General features: G+C 45.5%; 2 protein-coding genes and 1 non-coding gene across 4 annotated transcripts in view; all 3 read left to right on the forward strand.

The window, feature by feature from the left end:
- Positions 1-110: 110 nt before the first annotated feature.
- traf3 (TNF receptor-associated factor 3) lies at positions 111-7,368 on the forward strand. 2 transcript variants are annotated; one of them, XM_037485857.2, is made up of 14 exons: positions 111-461; positions 1,320-1,467; positions 1,524-1,701; positions 2,114-2,165; positions 2,237-2,341; positions 2,439-2,603; positions 2,772-2,852; positions 2,929-3,003; positions 3,087-3,179; positions 3,254-3,394; positions 3,694-3,871; positions 3,967-4,310; positions 4,814-5,005; positions 6,021-7,368. In XM_037485857.2, exons 2-14 carry the CDS (start codon positions 1,323-1,325, stop codon positions 6,054-6,056), a joined length of 1,785 nt encoding a protein of 594 aa, XP_037341754.1. In that variant the 5' UTR covers positions 111-461; positions 1,320-1,322; the 3' UTR covers positions 6,057-7,368. The 2 variants fall into 2 exon arrangements, with proteins under 2 accessions (XP_037341754.1, XP_037341755.1); XM_037485858.2 differs by having other exon boundaries at positions 113-461; positions 1,536-1,701.
- A 247-nt stretch (positions 7,369-7,615) lies between these two features.
- mipol1 (mirror-image polydactyly 1) overlaps positions 7,616-27,275 on the forward strand; it is a 31,369-nt gene continuing 11,709 nt past the window's right edge. The window contains exons 1-10 of the mRNA XM_062557385.1: positions 7,616-7,664; positions 7,987-8,034; positions 19,099-19,168; positions 20,112-20,155; positions 20,243-20,480; positions 21,951-22,074; positions 23,768-23,873; positions 24,946-25,072; positions 26,225-26,276; positions 26,358-26,528. Of these exons, the coding sequence (XP_062413369.1) occupies positions 7,616-7,664; positions 7,987-8,034; positions 19,099-19,168; positions 20,112-20,155; positions 20,243-20,480; positions 21,951-22,074; positions 23,768-23,873; positions 24,946-25,072; positions 26,225-26,276; positions 26,358-26,528 (1,029 nt within the window). The remainder of the gene's footprint in view (positions 7,665-7,986; positions 8,035-19,098; positions 19,169-20,111; positions 20,156-20,242; positions 20,481-21,950; positions 22,075-23,767; positions 23,874-24,945; positions 25,073-26,224; positions 26,277-26,357; positions 26,529-27,275) is intronic.
- Positions 10,162-10,711, forward strand: LOC119227247 (uncharacterized). Its single transcript, XR_009941597.1, has 3 exons — positions 10,162-10,220; positions 10,439-10,505; positions 10,581-10,711. It is a non-coding gene; the product is annotated as an uncharacterized LOC119227247 (transcript).

Here is a 27,275-nt window from a genome sequence, read left to right on the forward strand (position 1 = left end):
TCATATTATTTACTTTTTAATTATACTATTTTACAGTTATGTATTTTATAATATATTGTACAATGTATATTAAATATGTAACATATACACATATTATAAGTGTATTTATATATGTTATATATATTGTATGATATCTATCATGTAATGTACATATGTTATATTATATAATATTATAAACAGCGCCCCCTGGTGGTCGGAGGCTGAAACGTTTCTGGGGGATTTCCTGGGCGGAAGCAGCGAGGGGGTTTCCAGTGTGATCAGAACTTCGCTCTGGATCCGAGAACTGGATCCCGGTGAGTTCACCCTCAAAAGCACACAGGACCGATAGAACCCGAACCATGAGGAGTCCGCCTGAGGCCCGGAGGCTCCGAGGCAGCGGCAGGTTGACGGTTTGAATCCCAGAGAGAGACCGAGCACGGAGGAGCTGCTGAGTGGAGCTGTGGCCTGCGGAGGAGATTCATGTGAGTAGAACCTGAGAGGAACCTGAGAGGAACCTGAGGAGCAGCTGGAAGGAGCCGACGGCATGCTAGCGGCTAGGGTTAGCTCAACGGCTAGCTGTGTGTCTGTGTGTCTTTGTGTAGGCGGGTGTATCGCTGTGTGTGCTTGTCTTTGTGTGTCTATGTCTCTGTGTCTGTGTCCATGTGTGTGTGTGTGTCTCTCTGTGTGTGTGTGTGTGTGTGTGTGTGTGTGTGTGTCTATACATACACTAAATCATTGCTATTAAACGAACTGCATAGAAACAATGAACTAAAGAAGCTAACGTCAGGGCCCTGTTCCTCACGTATGACTGAGTTAGCCGGATCATTTTCAGGATAAGATTACATGAGTCAGGCTTTTGGGTTTCACAAGGCAAACATTTTGGCAAAATCACCATAGCAACACATCCAAAGAGCAGGCTAAGTCTGCTGGATCAGCTCGCCACCCCCCCGGAAATAACAAGCAGCTCTCGTCCTCATCAACATCACGTTTTATTCTTCTTACACACCAAGATCCGTTAGGACATCACAGACCCCCACAGACCCCCCCACAGACCCCCCCCCACAGATGCCTCACAGGAGTTACCATGGCAACCCACTCACTGCTCACACCCGGAAATTTCAGGCCCTGCTAGCACTTCATTCTCCTTCTCTGACACCTGGAATTCGACTGTAAGGAGATGTGGGCACTATGTTAAAGTTAGTAATGCTATTTAGAAGCAAAGTACTTTATTTCAAAATGAAGAGATTTATATTTAAATGATAGCTTAATGAGTGTCAATGTATGACTCAAAGGCCGCGCTCCTCTGCTGACGTCACCATTCTCCCCCTCCTCCCCCCCAGGTCATGTCAGCGGGGAGGAGTGCTGACGGGAGGGAGGTGCAGATTCCCCTCCAGCAGGTGGCGCCCTCCCTGACCCCGGCCCTCTCAGTGGCTTCACCCGTTCACCGTCAAGTCAATCCGTGGCCCCCCAGCGACACCACGCCTCAAAGTAAGTGTGTGTTTGTGTGTGTGTGTCTGTCTGTCTGTGAGATGAACTCAGGTCAGGTGTGTCTCCAGGTGTCCCTGCAGGGTTCCTACCTCTGCACAAAGGATTCAGAGACCACTTTGCATTGACTCCCGAAGCTAAATACTGCTGTGAGGCCTGCAGCCTGGTCCTGTGTCAGCCCCGCCAGACGGAATGTGGACACCGCTTCTGTCAGAGCTGCATCAACGACATTCTCAGGTAAGACGGACAGAATGTGAGACAGAATGTGAGACAGCTAGAGACGGAGGCCCTCATGTTCGTACATAACGTCGCACACGGCCAACACACAGATAGTGTTCTCTGTGATACTTAGCTCGTATTCACTCACCTTCTCTTCCCACCATGCTGCACATTGTCATGAGTTTAACAACTGCTGGAATGGAATGTGGACGCTGAGTCAGAGATGTCATCTTTGATTTCTTCAGTAACTGTAATGTTGCTGCTTCATCAGTAACAAGCTAACACGCTAACCTCGTGTTCACTCAACTGATCCTGGTGTTGAAGCCTTTCAGCCTGTCTCCTTGTCCTTGTCCTCCTGTCCTGTCTGCTCATCTCACCATTGCTGCCATTTCTTGTCATCAGTAAATGAATGTCCTCTCTGCTCCTGTAGTCATCCTAACCCGGTGTGTCCAGCTGACATGGAGCCTCTCTTCAAAGACAAGGTGGGTAGCAGATGACTGCGATCATTACTTTATCAAACATCACCAGTTACTGAGCTCTGTTTATGTTTTAGATCTTCAGAGACGTCTGCTGCCATCGTGAGATCATGGCTCTGAAAGTTTATTGTCGCAGTGAAGCTAACGGCTGTCAGGAGCAGATGAGTCTGCAGCAGATTCCTGTGAGAGAAAGCGAATCCTGCTCTCTGATTGGCTGTATAATTCCTACGTCTAACTGACTGACTAGAAACTGTCTGTCTCTCGCCTGTCTGTCTGCAGGACCACCTGAATGTGTGTCCTTTCTTCGAGGTACCTTGTCCTTTGGGTAAATGTAAGGAGCGAATGATGAGGAAAGAGATCCCCGACCACCTGAGCTGGAAATGTAAACACAGAGAGACCAGCTGCGAGTTCTGTATGACAAAGATGCCAATGACTGACCTGCAGGTAACTCGTGACATCACCCTGCAGGTAGACCCGCTCTAGTTCTCGACACGTAGACGTCTGGGGACTAGATGCAGATGGTTTTGGTGAATAAAGAGCAAAGCGGTCTCTGCAGTTCACTTCTGTAACTACATACATCAGCTGACTGACACGTTATCTCACTGTCTGCAGAAACACAAGGAGACGGTGTGTCCAGCCTTCCCTGTATCGTGTCCAAACCACTGCTCCTTCTCCTCCCTCCCCCGGAGTGAGGTAGTTGTGCTCTTCATCTTCTGCAATCCAGCGGTTTGTGGTAACGACCCTGATTGAATGCTTTTGTATTTATCAGCTGTCCAGCCACCAGAACGACTGTCCCAAAGCTCAGGTGTGCTGCCAGTTCCACCGCTATGGCTGCACCTTCCAGGTACCTGCCCCCCCCCCCCCCCCCCCCCCTCCTACCGTTTATTCTCCTTACTGCAGATGATGAGGTCCTTCTTTGTGCTTCAGGGTTTGAACCAGGATATGAGGCAACATGAGTCCACCTCGGCAGGAGAACACCTAAGAATGATAGCCAACAAACACTCTGTGTTAGAGAACAAGGTAACCATAGCAACCGGGCTGAGGCCACGCAGCAGAGGACTCGCTGTGTGACTGGTCTCTGTGTGCGTTTCCAGGTGGAGGACATGAAAGGTGAGCTATTGGAGAGGTACAAGGTGCTTCCTGCTCTCAGCACTCGACTCTCTGAACTGGAGAACCAGAGCGACGAGCTGAGGGAGAAGAACCGGCAGGTGGAGCAGAAGCTGGCCACTATGCAGGTAAAGCCTTTACCAAGGCCACATGTCATCAAAACACCAGACAATAAGCAAATATTTGTGTTTCCAGCCAACAGAATGGATGTACTGTAACTTGTACTTGGAGCATTCAGGCTCAGATCCACATCCTCCCCTGAGCTGCATGTCGTTGGCCTGTGGGAGGGACGGAACATGTCCACTCTTTGAATAATGTTTAAATCTCAGTCTAGGCTAAAGCACCACTGGGGTATGACTTGGGAACTGTCAGCTACGGTAGAAGAACTCTTCTGAGCCTGCATCGACAGTCCTCTCTCTTTCCGTAGAAACTAATGAGCTCTCACTCGGAGAAGCTCCTGGAGGTGGAACTGGAGCTTCGATCTCTCCGTGGCCTCCGAGATGAGGTGGAAAACTTGAGGGGAACCCTAGAGAATGTCCGGACAAGACTGAACACTCTCGAACAAGGGGGACGCAGTGGGACTGGATCCACAACACACACTCTGGGTCAGAACACACACACACACACACACACACACACTATAGTATTTGCACTAGTAATGCCTGGGATAATGTAAAAACAAATATTCACATCTTTGCAGCAACCCTGGAGAATCAGCTGAAACGACATGATGAAATGCTGAGTGTCCATGAGATCCGACTAGCCGACATGGACCTGCGTTTCCAGGTGCTGGAGACCGCGAGTTACAACGGAACCCTGATCTGGAAGATCCGTGACTACAAGAGAAGGAAACAAGAAGCCGTGGGGGCAAAGACGCTCTCGCTCTACTCACAGCCATTTTATACCGGTTACTTCGGCTACAAGATGTGCGCCCGCGTCTACCTGAACGGAGACGGCATGGGCAAGGGGACGCACCTGTCCCTGTTCTTCGTGGTGATGAGAGGCGAGTACGACGCCCTGCTGCCCTGGCCCTTCAAACAGAAGGTACTGACCAGTGACTTTCCTGCTTTCTGAAGGACTCTCACACACCTTCTAACACGGTGTTGGATCAGTAAAGCATGTGCATCCAAATCCTCTGCATTACAACAAGTTGAAGTCGGTTAGGGTCAACAATCTCCCTGTCAACCAACATTAGATATTTCAAATAAACACAACAGTGGCAGCAGCTTTGCGGGGGGGCATCTACTGACTTCATGTGGCACGAGTAGAACAGCTTCATGCACTGCTTTGATTATTTGGCGTTTCATGTTTAGCACAGCTCGCTCAATATCGCTTCTATACTCAATGCAACAAGACACAACTATACAAGTAGTATTAGTTTGTCCTGCTGCGAGCTTTCTGTGAGACTCGTTAATGCACCACAAAGGTCTCAGATAAACCAGATGAGCTCACCTCTGACAGAAAGTCACCTTCCCAAACCACCAAGGGACCTGCACACATCTGACTACTCACCTGTCTGCTTGTTGATGTTTCTGTTGCTCTGGTAGGTGACTCTGATGCTCATGGACCAGGGTCCATTAAGGAAACACTTGGGCGATGCCTTCAAGCCGGATCCAAACAGCAGCAGCTTCAGGCGTCCTGCAGCTGAGATGAACATTGCCTCTGGCTGTCCTCTGTTTGTCTCTCAGACTCTCCTGGAGACTGGCAGCTACATCAAAGACGACACCATCTTCATCAAGGTGATGGGACCCAAGACTAGGCCTGGACACTAGTTACAGAGATCTACGATCTATGAGTTATAGAGATAGTGTGAGAAGTTACAGGGAGCTGGGGACTAGTTACAGAGGGCAGAGGACTAGTTAGAGGGCCGAGGACTAGTTACAGAGGGCCGAGGACTAGTTACAGAGGGCCGAGGACTAGTTACAGAGGGCCGAGGACTAGTTGCAGAGGACTAGTTGCAGAGGGCTGAGGACTAGTTACATAGGGCTGAGGACTAGTTACAGAGGGCCATGGACTAGTTACAGAGGGCAGAGGACTAGTTAGAGGGCCGAGGACTAGTTACAGAGGGCCGGGGACTAGTTACAGAGGGCCGAGGACTAGTTGCAGAGGGCAGAGGACTAGTTACAGAGGGCTGAGGACTAGTTACAGAGGACTAGTTACAGAGGGCATAGGACTAGTTACAGAGGGCCGAGGACTAGTTACAGAGGGCCGGGGACTAGTTACAGAGGGCTGGGGACTAGTTACAGAGGGCCGAGGACTAGTTACAGAGGGCCGGGGACTAGTTACAGAGGGCTGGGGACTAGTTACAGAGGGCCGAGGACTAGTTACAGAGGGCCGAGGACTAGTTACAGAGGGCCGGGGACTAGTTACAGAGGGCTGGGGACTAGTTACAGAGGGCTGGGGACTAGTTACAGAGGGCTGGGGACTAGTTACAGAGGGCCGAAGACTAGTTACAGAGGGCCGAGGACTAGTTACAGAGGGCCGAGGACTAGTTACAGAGGGCTGGGGACTAGTTACAGAGGGCTGGGGACTAGTTGCAGAGGACTAGTTACAGAGGACTAGTTACAGAGGGCAGAGGACTAGTTACAGAGGGCTGAGGACTAGTTGCAGAGGACTAGTTACAGAGGGCTGAGGACTAGTTACAGAGGGCTGGGGACTAGTTACAGAGGGCTGGGGACCAACCCTTGAGGTAGGACTCATAGAGGGGGGGTTCTTGTCCTTGTTGATCAATGTCTGTGTTGACTGGTTCTGCAGGTTACAGTGGATACCTCTGACCTTCCTGATCCGTGATGACACAACTGCGCGGGTCTGAAATTTGCTCACCTGCCCATGTCCAATAGAGTAAAGGATTATGGGAAGGATCAGCGATAATGAAGGAGTTGCGTCCATCTGAGAGCGACAATAGAAGAGAAGAAGGAACAGACCGGAGCAGCCAATCAGAGTGAACTTTACAAAGCTGGGAAGACAGGTCTTCTTCTGATTGCCTGATGTACTAAAGAACTATGTGTGTGTGTGTGTGTGTGTGTGTGAGTGAGAATGGATCAGTGTTGCCATGACATCGCCATGGTGTTATCAGCCAGCATGTCCTCCTCAGTGGGGACATTGTTGCTGGTCTTACTGATGCTGTGCATCAAATTTTACGTCCTGTTTACTAAAGTATGCTGGGAAATCCACTTCAGCCACAGAGTAGCTCAGCAGACCAGTAGAGACCAGCTGGATCCATTACAAAAAAATGTCTTGTAGGGCCCAGTACAACCTTGTAAGAACCAGCAAAGACCTAGTATAAGATAAACTAGAATGATGTCCAGTGGGACAATTCATTGATCCCAGCAGAAACACTGATTAGAGGTTTCCAGTTAAGATGTCCCAGGATATGTTCCCAGTGCGTCCCAGTAAATATTACCAGTATAAATTCCCAGTTTAGGTTTCCAGAACGATTCTCTAGAATGAGCTCCCAGTATAAGTCCCCAGTATGAGGTCCCAGTGTAGTTGCTTACCCTTTGCTTTCCCTTGATACGGTCCCAGTATATTCCAGGATGAGTTCCCACTATAGGTTCCCATTATGAGTTCCCAGAATGGGTTGACAGTAAAAGTTTCCAATATGTGCCAGTATGAGTTCCCAGTATGTCAAAGTAGTTTCCTAAATCCAGTTTCTCAGTTGCCTGTATTTCCCAACATAGTATAAGTTCCCAATATGTCAATCCAAGTTCCCAGTATGAGTTCGGTCTATGACTTACCCGTATGAGTATCTAATATGTGCCAGTATAACTTCCCACAATGGTTTCCCTGTTTAGGCTCCCAGTCTGTTGGGTTCCTCTGTGGTTTCTGAGTATTTTCGGTGTCAGAATTTGATTCATTTGCACAGTTTAAATGTTAAAAGTGACAAAATAAAATGGAAGATTTTATTGATTTGTGATTACACCACTTTTGGAAGTTGTAGAAGAAGAAACAGGAAGTAGAGGATGACCTCTGACTTTTGAGTGTTATTTCCGTTGAACACTGGTAAAACAATTTAAAACTAAAAAACAATTGCCAACAAGTTGTAGAATTAGGGAACTATATTATATAGTTGCACCTAAGAAATAAAATGACTTGAACTGTGTGTGTCCTACATGTTATTGCTATTTCATTTTCAGTAAAAGAAAATAAAAAAAACTGAAGTGGAAAATGTAGGTAATGTGTACATCGTTTAGAGAGAAAAACATTTAATTTATAGTTTATATATAATAATGCAATGGATTTAAAAGGTTTGGAACAACTGTCTTAAGCCTTCGATGGACACTTTGCTCTGGAGAATTACTCTCACTTTATTGCAATGACATAATAAACAGGGGTGACCAGACGTTGCCATGGTAACGAAATACTCCCCGTGCTGTTCCGCTGATATTTACACTAAAGGTAAGAGTTCGATCATTAAACGTGATGATCGTTCTGGGTGTGACTTCAGAAGCGGAACGTCTCCTCCTCACACAACGACTTAGAACGAGATACTTCCGGTTCATAACTGATCCATTGCTCTTCGTAATAGGAAGTATAAACAAGCATCTATTGAACCGTCACAGCGTCCGATGTGTCCTCCAACCCGCGGTCAGAGGCAAGTCGCAGCGGAAGTGACGTATGCGTCCTTAAGGAGTAGGAAAAGGAGAGGACTATCAAGTGTGTTTTTGTCTCGTTGGATCTGACGTCTCTTCAAACTTTTCCAGAAACTTTTATTAAACAGCTGGAAACCGGAAGCAGGAGGAGATCTGGGACAGTTCGACTGAATCTGGTGAGTTTATTGGCAGGTTTGAGTCTGTAGAACCGGTTCAGCAGCTGTGAAGGTTAGCTAGCAGGCTAACTGCTAGCTAGGTAAGCAACAACCTTGTGTCCGTAACAGGAAAGACTACAGGAAGTGTTTTATTTAGAGATCCTGCAGTGATGTCATAACGATCAATATGCTGCTGCACAAACTCATGATTTTGTTCATGAGGCATCAAAGAAACTGATTAAATATTTCATACGCTGAATTCGTTTCCACTGCTTCTTTTTAGAGCGTCATTCTATGTAGTGACCAGCAGGGGGCGACTCCTCTGCTCCCATAGACGTCTATGAGGAAATGACTCTACTCCTGTGTAGTGACCAGCAGGGGGCGACTCCTCTGCTCCCATAGACGTCTATGAGGAAATGACTACTTCTGTGTAGTGACCAGCAGGGGGCGACTCCTCTGCTCCCATAGACGTCTATGAGGAAATGACTACTTCTGTGTAGTGACCAGCAGGGGGCGACTCCTCTGCTCCCATAGACGTCTGTGAGGAAATGACTCTACTTCTGTGTAGTGACCAGCAGGGGGCGACTCCTCTGCTCCCATAGACGTCTATGAGGAAATGACTCTACTCCTGTGTAGTGACCAGCAGGGGGCGACTCCTCTGCTCCCATAGACGTCTATGAGGAAATGACTACTTCTGTGTAGTGACCAGCAGGGGGCGACTCCTCTGCTCCCATAGACGTCTGTGAGGAAATGACTCTACTTCTGTGTAGTGACCAGCAGGGGGCGACTCCTCTGCTCCCATAGACGTCTATGAGGAAATGACTCTACTTCTGTGTAGTGACCAGCAGGGGGCAACTCCTCTGCTCCCATAGACGTCTATGAGGAAATGACTCTACTTCTGTGTAGTGACCAGCAGGAGGCGACTCCTCTGCTCCCATAGACGTCTATGAGGAAATGACTCTACTCCTGTGTAGTGACCAGCAGGGGGCGACTCCTCTGCTCCCATAGACGTCTATGAGGAAATGACTACTTCTGTGTAGTGACCAGCAGGGGGCGACTCCTCTGCTCCCATAGACGTCTATGAGGAAATGACTACTTCTGTGTAGTGACCAGCAGGGGGCAACTCCTCTGCTCCCATAGACGTCTATGAGGAAATGACTCTACTTCTGTGTAGTGACCAGCAGGGGGCGACTCCTCTGCTCCCATAGAAGTCTATGAGGAAATGACTCTACTTCTGTGTAGTGACCAGCAGGGGGCGACTCCTCTGCTCCCATAGACGTCTATGAGGAAATGACTCTACTTCTGTGTAGTGACCAGCAGGGGGCGACTCCTCTGCTCCCATAGACGTCTATGAGGAAATGACTCTACTTCTGTGTAGTGACCAGCAGGGGGCGACTCCTCTGCTCCCATAGACGTCTATGAGGAAATGACTCTACTTCTCTCTTGATTTATTCCCTCAGTAAACATTGTAAACATGAGTTTATGGTCTCAGTCTCTAGTTTCAAGTCTTCTTCAATGCAGCTTGATGTTCATTTAGTGAATGATGGTCCATTTAAAGTCAAACACTATGAAGCAGGGGATGCTTTAGGGCGGAGCCTAACGCTGATTGACTGATCTCTTATCTGTCATCACGTCATCACTTCATTTCATCCTCAATGGACAGATGGACATATTTCATTATGATGCTGCATTCTGCTCTGTGATTGGTCAACTGGAAGCTGCCTGGATCTTTGAGGTGAGTAATGTAATAGCTGGAAGTGTTTATATTAGTTAATTGGAATTTTGGGAATATGAATCATTTAATTTCTGAATTATGCTCATTGTGCAGGAACCAAAGATATGTGAAATATATTATAAGGAATATATAATATAAGGATTTTTGTTAGATCTTGTTGACGTCCTGATTACAGCAGGTGAAACACAGAAGAGCTGCATTAGGCACGAGAGCATATCGTTATTTTACAGTGTGACAGAATATATTATTTGTCTTTAACGGTTAGCTGTGTAAGTGTATACATACAAAAGAAAGGAGTTAAACAATCTCCTGTGCTTTACGCAAGGATTTACTGTTCTATGCGCCTTAGTGACGCTGTAACATTTAGTCTGTTTCCTCAGGAATGATGTTTCTACTGAGACGGACTGCTGCTGCAGGACCTCAGCTCTCCACACGGGTGTCTACTTTATCCACTTTGACACTCTTCACCAAGGTAAGAGTTAATCAGAGCAACAATTTTACTTTTATGGTCTTAATCATACATTAATAATTTGTGCCAAATCAAAAGTTTTCAGCTGGAGGGTTATACACTGTATAATTATACATTCATTATATTTCAGTTCCCATGAATGTTAATTTGCAACAGAAAGTAATGTTTGTTTATTTTAATAATTATTGCATATATTGTGTACAATTCTTTCCTCTCTGTAGAACCCCTGTCCTCTGTGTGATGAAGCTAAAGAAGAGCTGGAACCCTTCAGACACAGAGTGAGACTCGGTACCTGTCTCTCTGACCAGTGTCTGTCCTGTCCCTCATACTGTCCTTCTGACCTTTCTCTCTCTCCCTGGACAGTTTATCTTACAGCTGGTGGACATCAGTCTCCCAGAGAACAAAGTATGGCTCGACAGGTACAGGTGGGACATACCTGTCTTCCACCTGAATGGACAGTTTGTCATGAAACATCGAGTGGACGTTGTCCTGCTGGACAGACTTTTGAAGGACATCGAGACTAATAAAGAAGACACAACCGATAGCAATAAATAACCATCAATGATCAATAATGATTAGTAACAATCAATAACTATCAATAATGAATAAACACAACTGATCAATAGATGTTTTCTGTGTTGTCTTCCGGGTTCATTTCTGACCACCAATCAGAACAGCCCTTTTGAGTGATGTCACAACTGAGGAACAAATTCTATATTCAACATGAATCTGTTATATAACCAATCAGGTTAGAGGATCATTAGGGGTGTTCATTGACCTGAATGGATCAGAACCTCGTGGTTGGAGGTCTGCTTTGCTGCCGTTGGGTTTATTGCTGAAAGAACAGCCGAGTAACCCGATGCTGTGACCTCATCAATACCAAGTGACTCTCAGCCAATCACAGCTGCGATTGTTGGGAGGCTGTGTACAGGGTGCCGGTTGTCATGGGGACCAGGTGTGCTGTATGTGAGGAGACGGTGTGTTCATGGCGTCTCGTAGATTAATGAGCAATAAAAACAGAGCTGAAGATGTGAAGTTTGCTTTAAATAGAGCAAAGAAAAAGATCAATAACCTCCAGAGCCGACTCAACAAGTAAGATTATATTTAATATTTCATCCCTAAATAATGAAAAACAAATAATACAAGAGTTCAAAGATACTTATTATTACAACTGTATTACATACTGAACGAGGTGTGAGAGAGAAACACACCTCTGGATTTTAATCTTTTAGATGTAATTCCCTCTTTTGGGTTCTGATCTTAAGGTTTGTTTTAATTTCCAGAGAAATCAGTCCAGAGAGGACAAGTCCAACATGGACACCAAGCAAGGAGCTTAGTGACTCGCTGGTGGACATGTACAGAGGTAACAAAATACTTCTAATCAAGGGCGTAACCATGGTTTAGGCTTTGGGGGGGTCCAAATGAATACCCTTTTTAAAGCTGTGTAACGCTGATCCAGCGTGTTCTCCTCGCTGTTTTTAATGAACTGTTTGAAGTTTCCTTTGTTAAAGTCCCCAAGGACAATAAGCGAGGAGTCCGGGTTGGTCCGCTCCTCACGCCGTACCTGGTCGAGTGTCCGCTGGGCCTCGTTGGAGACACCGACCACGATGAATGAAGCAAACTCACAGGGGAGGTTTACACTTAATGAGTCCGGTATCGATCCACAGAGCCTCCGTGAAGGTCCTCAGCTGAAGTTGGTCCAGTTTGTTGCTCAGTGACACGTTGGAGAGAAAGATGGCCGTCAGCAATGTGCCAGAACAAGAGACCGATCCATGACAGGTTCACAAGAGGAGAACATATATTTTACATGTTTTGTGCTGTATATTGACCCCCCCCCCCCTCTCAATGGATGCATGGTTACACCACATACAGGTACAAGTACCTGGGTAAATCCTACTACTACTACTACTACTACCCCTACATCAGACAAACATGTAAATGGAGGGCTGGTTGTACCCAAGAATCATAGAGCGGTTTATCACTACTAACTAGTTAAGTAATGTGTTGTTGCTGGTGTTGTCCACCAGGGGGGGCTGTGTTCCTTTACAAGGCCGGACATCAGCACACGCACTTGTGTCTTAATACAGGTGCATATATAGGTCAATTGGGTCAAATAGTTAAATACATCTTTGATATAATATAGACAGACAGAAATGGGATCCAGGTTCACAACCCATATAACTGGAATGTGAACATCTGGTTCCTTCAGTTAAAGGTGTGAATGTTTCATAATACGATAAGTTGTATTACATTTACATTTTCACTCATCATTTAGCTGATGCTTTAATCCAAAGCCATTTATTCCAGAGGTGTGTCGGTAGCAGTGTAGGTTTTGCATTGCCCTGATGTCATTGGGAGCTCGTTCCACCATTTAGGAGCCAGTAGAGCAAACAGTCGGGATGTTGTTGAGTGTTCAGCTCTCTCTGAGGGAGGAACAAGCAGATTGAATCTGGTGCAGCATCTATTTACTGGAACACATGGGTTGTCAAGGTTAATCTTCAAGTGGTGTGAGATGTCAGTCAAACAGGCAGAGACTCAGTGACTCAGGATTAAAAAAAGACCAGATTAGTTGGGTGTCATTGGCTTGGCTACGGTAGGAGAAACCATGTGAGATAACAGACACTAACAGAGGAGAGGAGGGGACTCAGGACAGAGCTTTGGGGGACCCCAGTATTGAGAGGACAAGGTATTATATATTGTATTATAATTAGGGCTGTCAAATGATTAAAAATGTTAATCAAATTAAATCAGAATTTTCAGTAGATTAATCAGGATTAATCACTATTTGCAATTACACCTTAATCATAACCATGTTTTCTTTCTGAAATGCATACCAAAGATAAATAACAGGACACAGATAAATAATTATCATTAATATCATCATTATTTCTCATCATTTTTTACATAAATACATGTTATTGATATTTGACTTGGTTTAATTCATTCCAGAAAATAATCAAATCAATGTTATTTGATAAGTTACAGACTGATTGCATGGCTCTAGAAGGGTCTCCAGCCTCTACAGTTCATCCCACTCTGCTGCGGCAAAACCAGTTTGTGCTGCTGATGGTCCAGGTCTGCGACATGTCAACCCTCCCCATATTTACGGGAGACTCCCGAATTTCAAAGCCCCTCCCGAAAATCTTCCGGACCGACTTTTCTCCCGAATTTCTCCCGATTTCCACCGGACAACAATATTGCTGCACCACCCGTCACTGGGCGCGCCGTTTCACACCGAACAATAATAAAGGTTACACCTTGAAGTCGAGCGCGGCGATTAGAACGGAAAAAGATGAGACTGGCGCTGCAAAGAAAACCGCTAGCACCCCCCCCCCCACAAGTATGGCGATGACAGCCTCTTTATTTCTGCTCTCGCGCTTGACCATTCGAATTCCAACGTGTTGGAACATTTTGCTGTTGGGTTGGTCACATGATCTGAGGTTGATTTTGTTAATGGCTGCGAACATTCAGCGTGGCGCAAACGACTTGCTGAACCTGACGGCCTGACAGATGCCTGCAGGGGGCAGTAATGTGTTGAATAGGATGAAGTGCATTCCCTAGAGGAAGAGGCACTTTCCTCACCTGAATAATTTGTCACACTGCGCCTGCGTGAAATGTGTTTAAAAAATTGACGTAATTTACAACAAACAACTAATTAACGTCGTTAAAGCGCTATTTTTGACAGCCCTAATTATAATATATATATATATATATATATTTACAGTGAGGAAAATAAGTAGAAAATAAGCAAATACGTATTTGAACACCCTGCTATTTTGCCTTGTGGAGGTGTACAATTTTGTCTCTGGTGTCTTTGGACAGCTCTTTGGTCTTGGCCATGTTAGTAGTTGGATTCTTACTGATTGCATGGACAGGTGTCTTTATGCAGCTAAAGACCTCAAACAGGTGCATCTAATTTAGGATAACAAATGGAGTGGAGGAGGACATTTTAAAGGCAGACTAACAGGAAGCGTTTATTGCCATAATATGTTGTACATACATGGAAATTGTCTTGGCGGGTTTGAGGGTCAGAATTCTAGCTGATAGACAGGTGTTCAAATACTTATTTGCTGCCGTATCAAACAAATAAATAGTTAAAAAAATCATACATTGGGATTTCTGGATTTTTTTTTAGATTATGTCTGTCACAGTGGACATGGACCTACGATACAGTTTCAGACCCCTCCATGATTTCTAAGTGGGAGAACATGCAAAATAGCTGGGTGTTCAAATATATATATATATATATATATATATATACACACAGTATACATATATATTGTACAGTCTGTACACCTGTACATCCTCTGTTCTGAAACCCTCACATGGAACCAGCTGTGAGGAGGGAAAGCACAAAGCAAAGCACTCTGTTTGACAGTAATGTGTAAAAAGTAATGTGATGAATCTGGTTCCTTCAGTTAAAGGTGTGAACGTTACATAATACGAGATATAATGCTGTATTATCTAAAGCACCTAATAGCAATGTTACTGTCATTATAAACAAAAACAAAAACCCTGTCGTCGTGATGATGGTCAAGAGAATTTCAAACAGAAATGAAGAACAAGAACAAAATTCTCCTTTAAAACTGTTAAACATTATTGATACGGCCTCAGATTACAGCAACACGTTTCTGATTAATGAGCAAATGCTGCATACACGCAGGTACACACACACACACACACACACATTCCTACACAGAGATTCATAGCAGCTACTTCAGTCCCATCAAACACACCGGAATCTGCAGCCCAACAATGTGTGCGTCAGTACAGACCACCCAGCCTGCAGATTAACAGACAGCTCACACCACTCTCCTCCCTCTCTACTCATTCACTCTCATCCTTTGTCATCTTGATCTGTCATTATATTAATCTACTGACCAGTGTGCCTGTGTGTGTGTGTGTGTGTGTGTGTGTGTGTGTGTGTGTGTGTGTGTGTGTGTGCGCGTTTGTGTGCGTGTGCGTGTGTGTGCGTGTGGTCGGCTCTGATAAATAAGATACGGATAAATCAAAGTTACAGGAGGAGGTGACAACATCACCGTGCTCCTCTCTATTTGAGTCCCATTGGGTTAGGGTTATATATTGGGTTATATAGGGTTATAAATAGGGTTATATATGGTTATATAGGGTTATAAATAGGGTTATATATGGTTATATAGGGTTATAAATAGGGTTATATATTGGGTTATATAGGGTTATATATATAGGGTTATATATTGGGTTATATAGGGTTATAAATAGGGTTATATATTGGGTTATATAGGGTTATAAATAGGGTTATATATTGGGTTATATAGGGTTATATATTGTAACCATGGTCTAACCATGGGCATTCTGGTCTGTAACAGACTTGGATATTCAGCAGAACAAAGACAACAAGAAAGACGTATCTCCAGAGGGAGGCGCTAGACTGTTGAAGGAGAGCATTCTCCATGAAATCCGAAATACATGAAACCCATCATCAGATCCTGTCTGAGGGTCCAATCGTTTTCTGCTTTTCATGTTTCACGGGATCTGATCACAGATCGTTCTGTGAATGAACTTTAAACTCTTTCTTTCTGTAGATATATAAAGTGTACATATACACTCACCGGCCACTTTATTAGGTACACCTGTCCAACTGCTCGTTAACACTTAATTTCTAAGCAGCCAATCACATGCCGGCAACTCAGTGCATTTAGGCATGTAGACATTGTCAAGACAATCTCCTGCAGTTCAAACCGAGCATCAGTATGGGGAAGAAAGGTGATTTGAGTGACTTTGAACGTGGCATGATTGTTGGTGCCAGAAGGGCTGGTCTGAGTATTTCAGAAACTGCTAATCTACTGGGATTTTCACGCACAACCATCTCTAGGGTTTACAGAGAATGGTCCGAAAAAGAAAAAACATCCAGTGAGCGGCAGTTCTGTGGGTGGAAATGCCTTGTTGATGCCAGAGGTCAGAGGAGAATGGCCAGACTGGTTCGAGCTGATAGAAGGGCAACAGTGACTCAAATAACCACCCGTTACAACCAAGGTGGGCATAAGAGCATCTCTGAACGCACAGTACGTCGAACTTTGAGGCAGATGGGCTACAGCAGCAGAAGACCACACCGGGTGCCACTCCTTTCAGCTAAGAACAGGAAACTGAGGCTACAATTTGCACAAGCTCATCGAAATTGGACAATAGAAGATTGGAAAAACGTTGCCTGGTCTGATGAGTCTCGATTTCTGCTGCGACATTCGGATGGTAGGGTCAGAATTTGGCGTCTACAACATGAAAGCATGGATCCATCCTGCCTTGTATCAACGGTTCAGGCTGGTGGTGGTGGTGTCATGGTGTGGGGAATATTTTCTTGGCACTCTTTGGGCCCCTTGGTACCAATTGAGCATCGTTGCAACGCCACAGCCTACCTGAGTATTGTTGCTGACCATGTCCATCCCTTTATGACCACAATGTACCCAACTTCTGATGGCTACTTTCAGCAGGATAATGCGCCATGTCATAAAGCTGGAATCATCTCAGACTGGTTTCTTGAACATGACAATGAGTTCGCTGTACTCAAATGGCCTCCACAATCACCAGATCTCAATCCAATAGAGCATCTTTGGGATGTGGTGGAACGGGAGATTCGCATCATGGATGTGCAGCCGACAAATCTGCGGCAACTGTGTGATGCCATCATGTCAATATGGACCAAACTCCCTGAGGAATGCTTCCAGCACCTTGTTGAATCTATGCCACGAAGAATTGAGGCAGTTCTGAAGGCAAAAGGGGGTCCAACCCGTTACTAGCATGGGGTACCTAATAAAGTGGCCGGTGAGTGTATATGTGTAGTTCAAACCGAATGGTCCAAAGAGAGGAAATATCCAGTGAAGATGTGAGCGGGCAGACGGGTCCCACGTGATAGAACCTGAACAACAGGAAGTCTGATGACCACTCGTTACCACCAAGGACACACAACACCATCTCTGTCCGCACAACACGTTGAACCTTGAAGAAGATCTAGAGCAGCAGAAGAACACAAGGGGCCTCCTGTCAGCTAACAACAGGAAACTGAGACGACAACTCACACAGGCTCACCACAACGGGACAATAAGACAGGACAAACGTCTCCTGGTCTCATGAGTCTCATTCCAGCTGCACATTCAGGTGGTCACAATGTGGAGACCACATGAAGGCATGGATCCGTCCAGCTTCAGGCTGCTGCTGGTGTGATGGGGGGGTCTTAGTAGCCACTGAGCATGGTTTAGATGCTGCAGCCTACCTGAGTGTTGTTCTGTCCATCCCTTAATGACCACAGTGTACCATCATCTGCAGGATGTACTCCAATGGCCTCTAAGGCACCACATCTCAATCCAGTGGAGCTCCTTTGGGATGGAACGGGAGATTAATCCTAGACGCGCAGCAACTGATGCTGTCATGTCAACGTGGAGGAAGGTTCCAACACCTTGTTCAAAGTTAAACACCAAGAATCAAGGCAGTTCTGAAGAAGGAGGTTCAGCCTTCTACTAGCAAGGTGGTCCTGATCAAATGGTTGTATGTATGTATTTATATATCTATGTGTGTATCTCTCACATACATACATATATATATATATATATATATATATATATATATATATATATGTGTGTGTGTGTGGGTGCGCCTCACGGGCTTAATGTCCGTATCTAAATTCATGTGCGGCGGCGGCGGCGTGTCGCCGGGCGGATCACTGGCGGATTGTGACGGATTTGAGCTGAAGCCTCTTTAATCATCATAACACCGTCATTAATATTCATGCAGTCAGCTGGAACTCCCGACTCTCTTTTCTCAGAACTTTCTGCTCAAAATGTATTAAATACAGCTTAAAAAATTAATGGACTTTAGTTGATATTACAGGCAGAAGCCTCTCCCTATTGGCTGGCGTGGATTGGTCCTCTGATTGGCCTTCGTGCTTCCCTTTCTTCTTCTTTGAGGAGACTTCAAAGAGAGAGCGAGGCATGAATGGTCATTTAGGAGGATTTATCACATTATCACTTCTGTAATTGTACATGAATAATAAGAAGCTCAATTAGCTTTGAGCCCACAGGGGGGGGGGGGTGCTGAAAGTGACAACTTCAATTACTCCACAACTGTAATACAGCAGAACCAGAACCAGGAAACAGGAAACAGAACCATGGACGAGGACGAATGACCAGGAAACAGCCGGGAAACAGGACAAGTACCGATGACTGAGTTATTTGGGCCGGAACCAGACACGTGAAGACATCTGAAGACACGTGAAGACATCTGAAGACACGTGAAGACATCTGAAGACACGCGAAGACATCTGAAGACACGTGAAGACATCTGAAGACACGTGAAGACATCTGAAGACACGCGAAGACATCTGAAGACACCTGAAGACACGCGAAGACATCTGAAGACACGTGAAGAGGTGACCTCAGAAGACAAGTAAGAGTGTCTGAAGATGCAGAGGACATCTGGAGACAGTTAAGGACATCTGAACACACACAATGACAGTTGTGTACTTTTCTGAATGATCCGACCTTTACAAACAGAAGGGTCAAAGCTCATCGGCTGATTAGTGGAGCACATGTAGCGTTGCTGTTGTTCTCACACACCTGTTGAAGTGTCTGTGAGATTCTCTGTGCGTATTGTTTACTTTTGACGTAATAAGCGTTTGACATGTCGGCCTGGTGTAATTAAACCTGAGAAGCTGGGCTCTTAATGAGAGCCACTAGGTGGCCATAACAAGGCCTTAACAAGATATAAGAGGTGTGTTTGCTCTGCTGATGAACTACAAGTATTTAGAAAGCTCTTCACAACGACAGGATTACTGCCTGCTAATGATTGATTTCTAATGAATAGAGCCAGATGGGTGGTTGGATGTTAACGGAGTCTGTTCTTATTTCTTCAGATAATCCCAGACTGAACGAGGAGCTGCGACAGCGTCTTCCCTCACCTGCAACGCCGCAGCTCCCTCACAGGTCTCTCTTACTGCTCATCCTCCACCTTGTTATTCTGTTACACATTATACACGTACTATTGTACAAGTTGTACCACGTGGGCGATGGTGGTGCATGGAGTAGAGAGGGTGCACCGGGCGCTGAAAGGTTGGCGGTTCAAACCCTGGCTGCTCCAAGACACCCAACCCCCACCTGCTCCCTGCGTGCCTTTATGGCTGCACACTGCTTAAAAAATGTAAACAACAACTAACCAACAACACTGATCAACAACTAACCCTGTGGACGCTTTGTCCGGAGATCGCAGACATTCTCGGTGGCGTTTTAGCCGTCCAGTAACCCGAAGGTGTTCATTCATGTTACTTTTTATGTGAGTCATATATTACTCACATGCTAGTCTAAATGTTACTTACATGTATGAGGGGCTGTTTAGGACTTTACTACTGAAACACACTTAAGTTCAGTATTGAAATGCTTTCACACACACTTACACATACATACTCTGTAAACCTATGCACACGCATATCTAAATACTCATATGAATACTATACATACTCATCTGAAACACGTACACATGAGAAACACGCGCAGTGAAACATTTAAACGTATCTATCTGAAACAGTCATGCAGAAAGGTTGTATATATTTATATACATATATATTGCTGAACACTTATACATGGGTTACTGAATCTCTTGCATATGATTACACAGATCTAAAAAGTTGAGATACTTATGGAAGGGTAACACATGGATTCGAGTAATCTCACTAACTATCTGTTCACTGGTTATGTCACGTTTTAGATTCATAACTTGATGTTTAAATGAAACTATTACACCTTGTCTGTATCCATAGTGTGCAGCTTGTTCTACTGTCTATCTGCATATGAGTCACGTGTTTTTATACATGTTATTATTTTTATGTCATCTTCATAGATCAACACATAAAGAAATGTTTCTGACTTACAGATCTGAGACAAGCCTGAGTCTGGAATGTACTGGATGGACTGAGGGTAATCCATCCTTTAATTGTTTAATGGATCTATCTATTCATTATTTAATGGATACGTTAATTGACTGTCTGTCCTCTCTCTGTTCAGGCCCACAGTCACTCCCAGAGTCAGTCCCTCCTGTCTCACCCCTCTCCCACAGGAGGTCTGTCTCACCCTCTACCTTCATACCTCCAGGAGGTAAAAGGAAGATGGAGCTGGACCTTTCCCCCAGCCAGGGCCCTTCTCCTCGGGCAGAGAGCTGTGGAGACAGCACTGAAGGAGGAGGAGCCTCCAGAGGCCCTGGCTGCCCCCCCCTCAGAAGACACCTTGTCAGCTCTGATGACAGGTGACATCCAAAGTCTCAGTTTGAGCCCTAAAGAGACTAATTGTATTTAGGGATTAGCATTTAGCGGGTTAGTGGGAGAAGAGTTAGGGGTTAGTTGGTTAATGGGTTAGTTGGTGAGCAGTTAGCGGGTTAGTGGTTGGGATACTTTTATTGATCTGGTCTTGAACTTGCTCCACTGGTGCTTTAACCCTTGACTAACCCCACAGTTTGTTGTTATTCTGTAAGGATCGTGTTCCCTGAGCAGAGAGCAACAGGACTGTAATGTTTTAGACTGTAACAAGTGTCTTATGAATGATGACCAGTTCCATCTCTATGAGACTCAACAAGTTTAGTAAACACCGGGATATTTCATTAAATTCAGAATATTGATCTGAAATGTTTACAGGACATTTATTATAAGTTTATGCCTTTTCATTACTTTCTTTAATTTTTCTTCTTCTTCATGATGCTTTTCAGATGAATTGTGTGAAGCAGTTTGAAATGTGACCTATTACATTAGACTTGATTTTATTAGCTGAAGTTAGATGAAGACGACGGAAATAGCACGATAGCAGAGTTGATTAGAAGCCGCTGATATTATAAAAGACAGAGTGTCTTATTTACTCGCTTTATTACGCCGTCTGACCTTTAAGGTGATATGAGAGAATTACAGGCAGCAGCTGCTTATTAAAGTGACGCCTTCGTCTCTGCGTCTCCTCTAATGTGAGGTTAAAACACCTGACCTAATGAAACACACGCTGAGATGATGTCACAAGGTCCCGACCATTCACAGCCTCACTCACCACCAGCTCACCTGCTGCAGAGAAATGTCTTCACTTATTTAGTATTCATGCTGGAAGACGTTGTAGCATCCAGGTATCTCAATGTGTACTCCTCCTAAAGAGGTCAGTCTCACAAAATAGTCTGCTCCTCGTCCTCCTCGTCCTCCTCTACATCCTCTTCCTTCTCTCCCACCTCGACTTTCTTCTCGTCATCCTCGCTCTCTTCCTCTTCTTCTCACTCCGATCCGTCATCTCCTTCCTCTAACCTTATCCTCTTCCTCCTCGTCCTCCTCCCATCTCATCTTCCTCTCCCTCCGTGTCTTGATAATACATTTTATTTATAACACACTCTTCAACAGATCTCCGAGTGCTACAGAGCCAGCAAAACAAATAAAACATAAAATAAAGTAAAAGCTAGTAAAACCATCCAGGCCCACATGCACTCACATACGATAGAAGGCACGCTCAGCTGCACTAACTTGCATCTCATGCACTCAAATACACGCTCACATGCACTCTTAAGCCCCAGAGGAAGATACGCTGTGAGAGAGACAACATTCTTTCCTCAGGTTTCTTAAAATAATAATTGTGTAATGAGATATTAATGTTCTGAAAATAGATGTTTTAATATGTTGAATTGCCATGCGGAGATAACAGATAATTCCTCAATGTGTACATTATTCGATGGTAACCTGGTTGTCTCCTCCAGCTTTCATCAGGATGTAATGCTTGGTCCAATCACAGCGTCCGATCCGCCTCTGACTTCTGAAAGAGACAAAAACATCTCAGCGTTACTGACGGAGCTTGAAAGCCTCAGAGAGACCAACAAGAAGGTACAGATATAGATATACACATGAACATGTACATATATACATTCATATATATACATATGTATTCAGCCCCTTTACTTTAAAACCTCTTTAAAAAGATCTTGTGCCACCATTTGTCTTCCCAAGTCACATAATTAGTGAACCTGTCTGCTATTTAATCTCAGGATGAATACACATGTTCTGTAGAGGCCTCAGAGACGCTGTAGAGAGTAAGGCAGAAGAAATCCTGATTGGAGTTTAACACAATGTGGAAGACACAGCAAAATGTGGAAGAAGGTGTTCTGCTCAGAGGAACAACACCCCAACAGGGTGGTGCAGGATCATGCTGAGGGGATGCTTCTCTTCAGCAGCTGCAGGAAACTAGTCACAATGAGGGAAAGATAGACAGAGACAAATACAGGACAATTCTTGAAGAGAACATCATGCAGTCTGCGTCTGAGGGTGGTGTCATCTACAAACCTCAGGAGCTTGGTTCCTTGCTAAACCTGTATTTAGACTCTGTGGACAGGTCTTTGTCCCCACTCCTAAATGCCTGATCCTTCTGCAGACGTAGTTTCCTGAGTTCCGCTGTGAACCAGGGTTTGTCGTCGTTATAACTCACCCTGGTGCATGATGGGACACAGATGTCCTCACAGAAGCCGATGTAGGAAGTTACAGCCTCTGTGAACTCATCCAGATTGTGAGAAGCTTCCTGAGAACTTCCCAGTCTGTGCAGTCAAAACATGCCCGAAGATCCTCTAGCGCCTCGCTGGTCCACTTCTTGGATTCCCTCAGCACAGGTTTACAGAGCTTTAGTTTCTGCCTGTATGCAGGAATCAGGTGGACCATGACGTGGTCGAGTGTCCCAGCGTGATGAGCCCTGCTTGCTGTGGTGTAGCAGTGGTCCAGCGTGTTCTCCTCTGGTCGGGCATTTTATCAACTGTTTGTACTTAGGCAGAGGTTTCCTTTGTTAATGTCCCTGAGGACGGTTACAAGGGACACGGGTTGGTCTGCTCCTCACGCTGTATCTGGTCGGCGAGTGTCCGCTGTGCCTCGTGCACAAGGCCCTGCGGCGGCATCTTAACCGCGACCAGGATGAATGAAGCAAATTTACGGGGGGAGTAGAAGGGTTTGCAGTTGACAATAAAATATTCCAGATCAGGAGAACAGTGTTTCACTGTTACCTCGTTGCACCAGCTGTTGTTGGAGTAGAAGCAGATTCCTCCACCCTTCGTCTAGCCGGGGCGAAATCGAGTCTCAACCCACAAAGCCAAGTCTCTGTGAAGCACAAAATGGAGGATGTAGAAAAGTCTCTCCTCACCAGCAGCTGGAATTTGTCCAGTTCGTTGCACAGTGAGAGGCCCGGTAGCCGTGTGGAGGATCCACGTTTTCAGGCCCACTTCCCTCTCCTCCGGCGTTTCACTGCATGTGTAAAGATGAGTGCACCTTTGAGGAGAACATTCAGTAATTAAACAGAAGGAAGAAGAAAAGTTGGAAGTTCCCTGGATGTTCATGAGCACTAGTGAAAGGCTCCAGGAACCCCAGCAGAAAACAGAATTAACAACAAAAAACAACACACACCGCCATCTTGGATCACTGCATAACGCATCATGCTGTTCCCTGAAAAAAGACCAATGTCTCTCCTGGTACCTTTTCAGAAAAAAAAAAATACACACACACACACACACACACATTGTCACTTCTAACTGTGTTTCAGCTGCAGGAGGAGCTCGTCCAGAAGGAGAAGGAGCTGCAGAGGAGAGAGGTGGAGGAGGAGCTGAGGGAGGAGCTGAGGGAGGCTCAACGTTGGGAGAGACCTGCAGGTGAGGAAGATGAGAAGGTGGAGGAGGAGGAGTAGGTGTATGTTCCAGTTTAGTTTAGTCAGATCTGATCAAACATCGACTTCTTAAATATTTATGTGCACATTGTTAAACCAACACACACACACACACACACATACACACACACACAGCAGTAACGAGGTGACAGTTAACGAGCCAGTCCTTAGAGTAACCGAACAGTGTGTTTAATACGCGGAACCAATATTGATTTAAGAGAGCTGTGTGTGTGTGTGCGTGTGTGTGTGTGTGTGTCTTTGTAAGTTTGAGTGTTATTTGGTTTACACCAGAAGGATGACACAATAACAGGATGTCGCATCATTCCATCACAAGGCTTTTATCCAAAGTCACTCACAATAAGTGCATTTCAACTATAGAGATACAAACTCTAAATAAGAAACAAGAAAGTGTAATTTCATAAAATAAGCCGATGTACAACTGGTTCTAGATCAGAACCATTATGAGTCCAGTTTAAGGTCTACAGTGTGTTGGTGTTTAGTCTGAAGATGTGAAGGCTCTCTGTGGTCCTGATGTCATCACAGAGCTCCTTCCACCATCTAGCAGCAGGACAGCAAAGAGTGGAGATCTAGTCCAGTGTTTTGCTCTCAGTGAGGGAGGAACAAGCAGCTTGATGTTGGGATGGAGGGTTCCACCAGGTCCTGGATGGAGACTGGACCCCATCCATTCACAGCATGCTACGTGAGCACCAGGGCTTTGAACTGGATGAGGCAGCCACTAGTAACCAGTGAAGAGAGGAGGAGTGGAAAACCGTTTCATGTTTAGGGTATTACTACTATAATGTGTCACATAAACATCAAAACAATCATGATCCTGTTTCCTTTGCTGCTGAGGAGAACTTGGGGGATCCAACTAAAATAATAATACAAAGTTCATTTTACTTTCATCAAAGTGGAGTCGTATGAAAACTCAAATGAGGTTTGCTTGTGTCTTTGACTCCTTTTCCACCTGTCCCTTTGTCTCCCCCTGTCCTGTTGACTCCTTGTTTACTTGTGTCTACATGTCTCCATGACTCCTTGTCTCCTTGACTCCTCCTCAGCCCTAATGGAGGAGGTGTTGGCAGCTCAGAAGGACAGAGACCAAGCTCTGATGTCACGCCTCCTGCTGGCCAATGAGGAGCGAGATGAGGCTTTTATCCGTGCACGCCAAGTGCAGCTGGCTGCTGAGTATGTACACACACACACACACACACACACACACACTGGCAGATGGAACATGCTCCTCCATATTCGTCCCTCATAAAAGGACTGTGGCCTCCACTATCAATTACCCCTCATCCAGGGGGGCTATTATCTGTAATTAGATTTTCTGCTCTATTTGGAGGATGAGAGCTAGTTTCACAGCTCTTAACGAGGCTGAGGAGGTGAATAAAGAGGAGAGGGAGGAGGAGGTGAGTAAAAAAAGAAAGGGAGGACGAGGTAAATGAAGATGAAGAGGATATATAAAATATACATACATATATGTTTATATGCTTATTTCTATTGTAACATTATTATTATTACCTGCACAAGTAAATCTAGAAACATTTAAGTATTAGTGTGAACCAATCCGAACCCTCTGTGTGTGTGTGTGTGTGTGTGTGTGTGTGTGTGTGTGTGTGTGTGTGCGTTTTGTTTTCTCGTTATTTATCATACTAGAAACATTTTATCAACAAGCAACATTTAAGAGATTCATTAATTAATCATTTCTGACTAATCAAACTAGCAAATATACAAAAGATGCTTTTGGAGTAAGGTATTTTCTGTGCTATTACTACTTCTATTACTGGTACTACTACTACTGTGTTCTTCAACATAAAGTTTGTTGAGCATGAACAGTTACATCAGTTAATGGCTGCTGGTGTGTGTGTGTGTGTCCCTGTGTGTGTCCCTGTGTGTGTCCCTGTGTGTGTGTGTGTTAATGAGCCGGCCCGTGTAAGCAGGGTGTTAGAGGAGCTTTATTGGAGGCGTCTCTCTTTCATTACCTGCTGTCCCTGCAGAGCGGAGCTGCCTCGGCCGCCTTATTACACTTTATTAGAGGAAAGCAGCATAAATGAAAGAGTTCCCCGAGAGGAGCAGCAGGAGATCTCCTTCCAGCGCCTCCTTGGCTACTCGTGAAATGACAGAGTTTCAGGTGGACTTCAGGGAGCTCCACCAAATTACTCCTCAGCTGCTGCAGCGCGGCGTCAGGTCAACTCGCCGGCTGCTACGCCACTCCACCTTTAATTTGGTCAGCGGCAGAAAACACTGTGGGGGGGGGCTAACCCCCACTCCCTGTTATCAATGCAAATGATCAGCAGCCATACGATTGATGCTGTTCTCTATGTTGTGTCTCTTTAGGCGCCTTGATGTCTCACAGGAGGATCTTGACAAGGACACAACAGAGGCAGAGGTTCTCTTCAGTAACCAACTTAACACCTTTTGATTATTATCATTATTACTTGATCTGATCGATCAGTTGTTCATTGATCAGGACGTGGACCAGCTCCTTTGCTGTGTTTGTGACGCTGACTCCGTCCAGAAGGTCCAACGGTTTGGTTCAGTTCTGGTTCAGCACTTACGGTTGGCAAGGCAACGGAGAAATGAAATCACCACTCAGGAGATGAAGGCTGTGATGAAGGAGAGGGACAGCGCAATTGCCAAGGTAAGTTTTACCTGTCTGCCTCTGCACCTGTCTCCCTGTTTACCTGTCTGCCTTTTTACCTGTCTGCCTGCACACCTGTCTGCCTGTGTGCCTGTGCACCAATCTGCCTGCGCACCTGTGTGCCTGTGCACCTATCTACCTGTTTACCTGTCTGCCTGCGTACCTGTCTGCCTGTTTACCTGTCTGCCTGCTTACCTGTCTGCCTGCGTACCTGTCTGCCTGTGTACCTGTCTGCCTGTGTACCTGTCTGCCTGTTTACCTGTCTGCCTGTGCACCTGTCTGCCTGTTTACCTGTCTGCCTGTGCACCTGTCTGCCTGTTTACCTGTCTGCCTGCACACATGTCTGCCTGTCTGCCTGCACACCTGTCTGCCTGTGTACCTGTCTGCCTGTTTACCTGTCTGCCTGTTTACCTGTCTACCTGCTTACCTGTCTGCATGTTTACCTGTCTGCCTGTGCACCTGTCTGCCTGTCTGCCTGCACACCTGTCTGCCTGTGTGCCTGTGCACCTGTCTGCCTGCGCACCTGTCTACCTGCTTACCTGTCTGCCTGTTTACCTGTCTGCCTGCACACATGTCTGCCTGTCTGCCTGCACACCTGTCTGCCTGTGTACCTGTCTGCCTGTTTACCTGTCTGCCTGTGCACCTGTCTGCCTGTTTACCTGTCTGCCTGTTTACCTGTCTGCCTGCACACATGTCTGCCTGTCTGCCTGCACACCTGTCTGCCTGTGTACCTGTCTGCCTGTTTAC

This window comes from Pungitius pungitius, chromosome 14, assembly GCF_949316345.1.
Source record: "Pungitius pungitius chromosome 14, fPunPun2.1, whole genome shotgun sequence".
Taxonomy (NCBI): domain Eukaryota; kingdom Metazoa; phylum Chordata; class Actinopteri; order Perciformes; family Gasterosteidae; genus Pungitius; species Pungitius pungitius.

Excerpts from the sequence above, each read along its gene's own strand:
- traf3 (XM_037485857.2), top strand. The coding sequence starts at position 1,323 with ATGTCAGCGGGGAGGAGTGCTGACGGGAGGGAGGTGCAGATTCCCCTC. Across the intron at positions 3,180-3,253 it reads ACTCTGTGTTAGAGAACAAG|GTGGAGGACATGAAAGGTGA; the intron begins GTAACCATAGCA and ends GTGCGTTTCCAG. Across the intron at positions 3,872-3,966 it reads ATCCACAACACACACTCTGG|CAACCCTGGAGAATCAGCTG; the intron begins GTCAGAACACAC and ends ACATCTTTGCAG.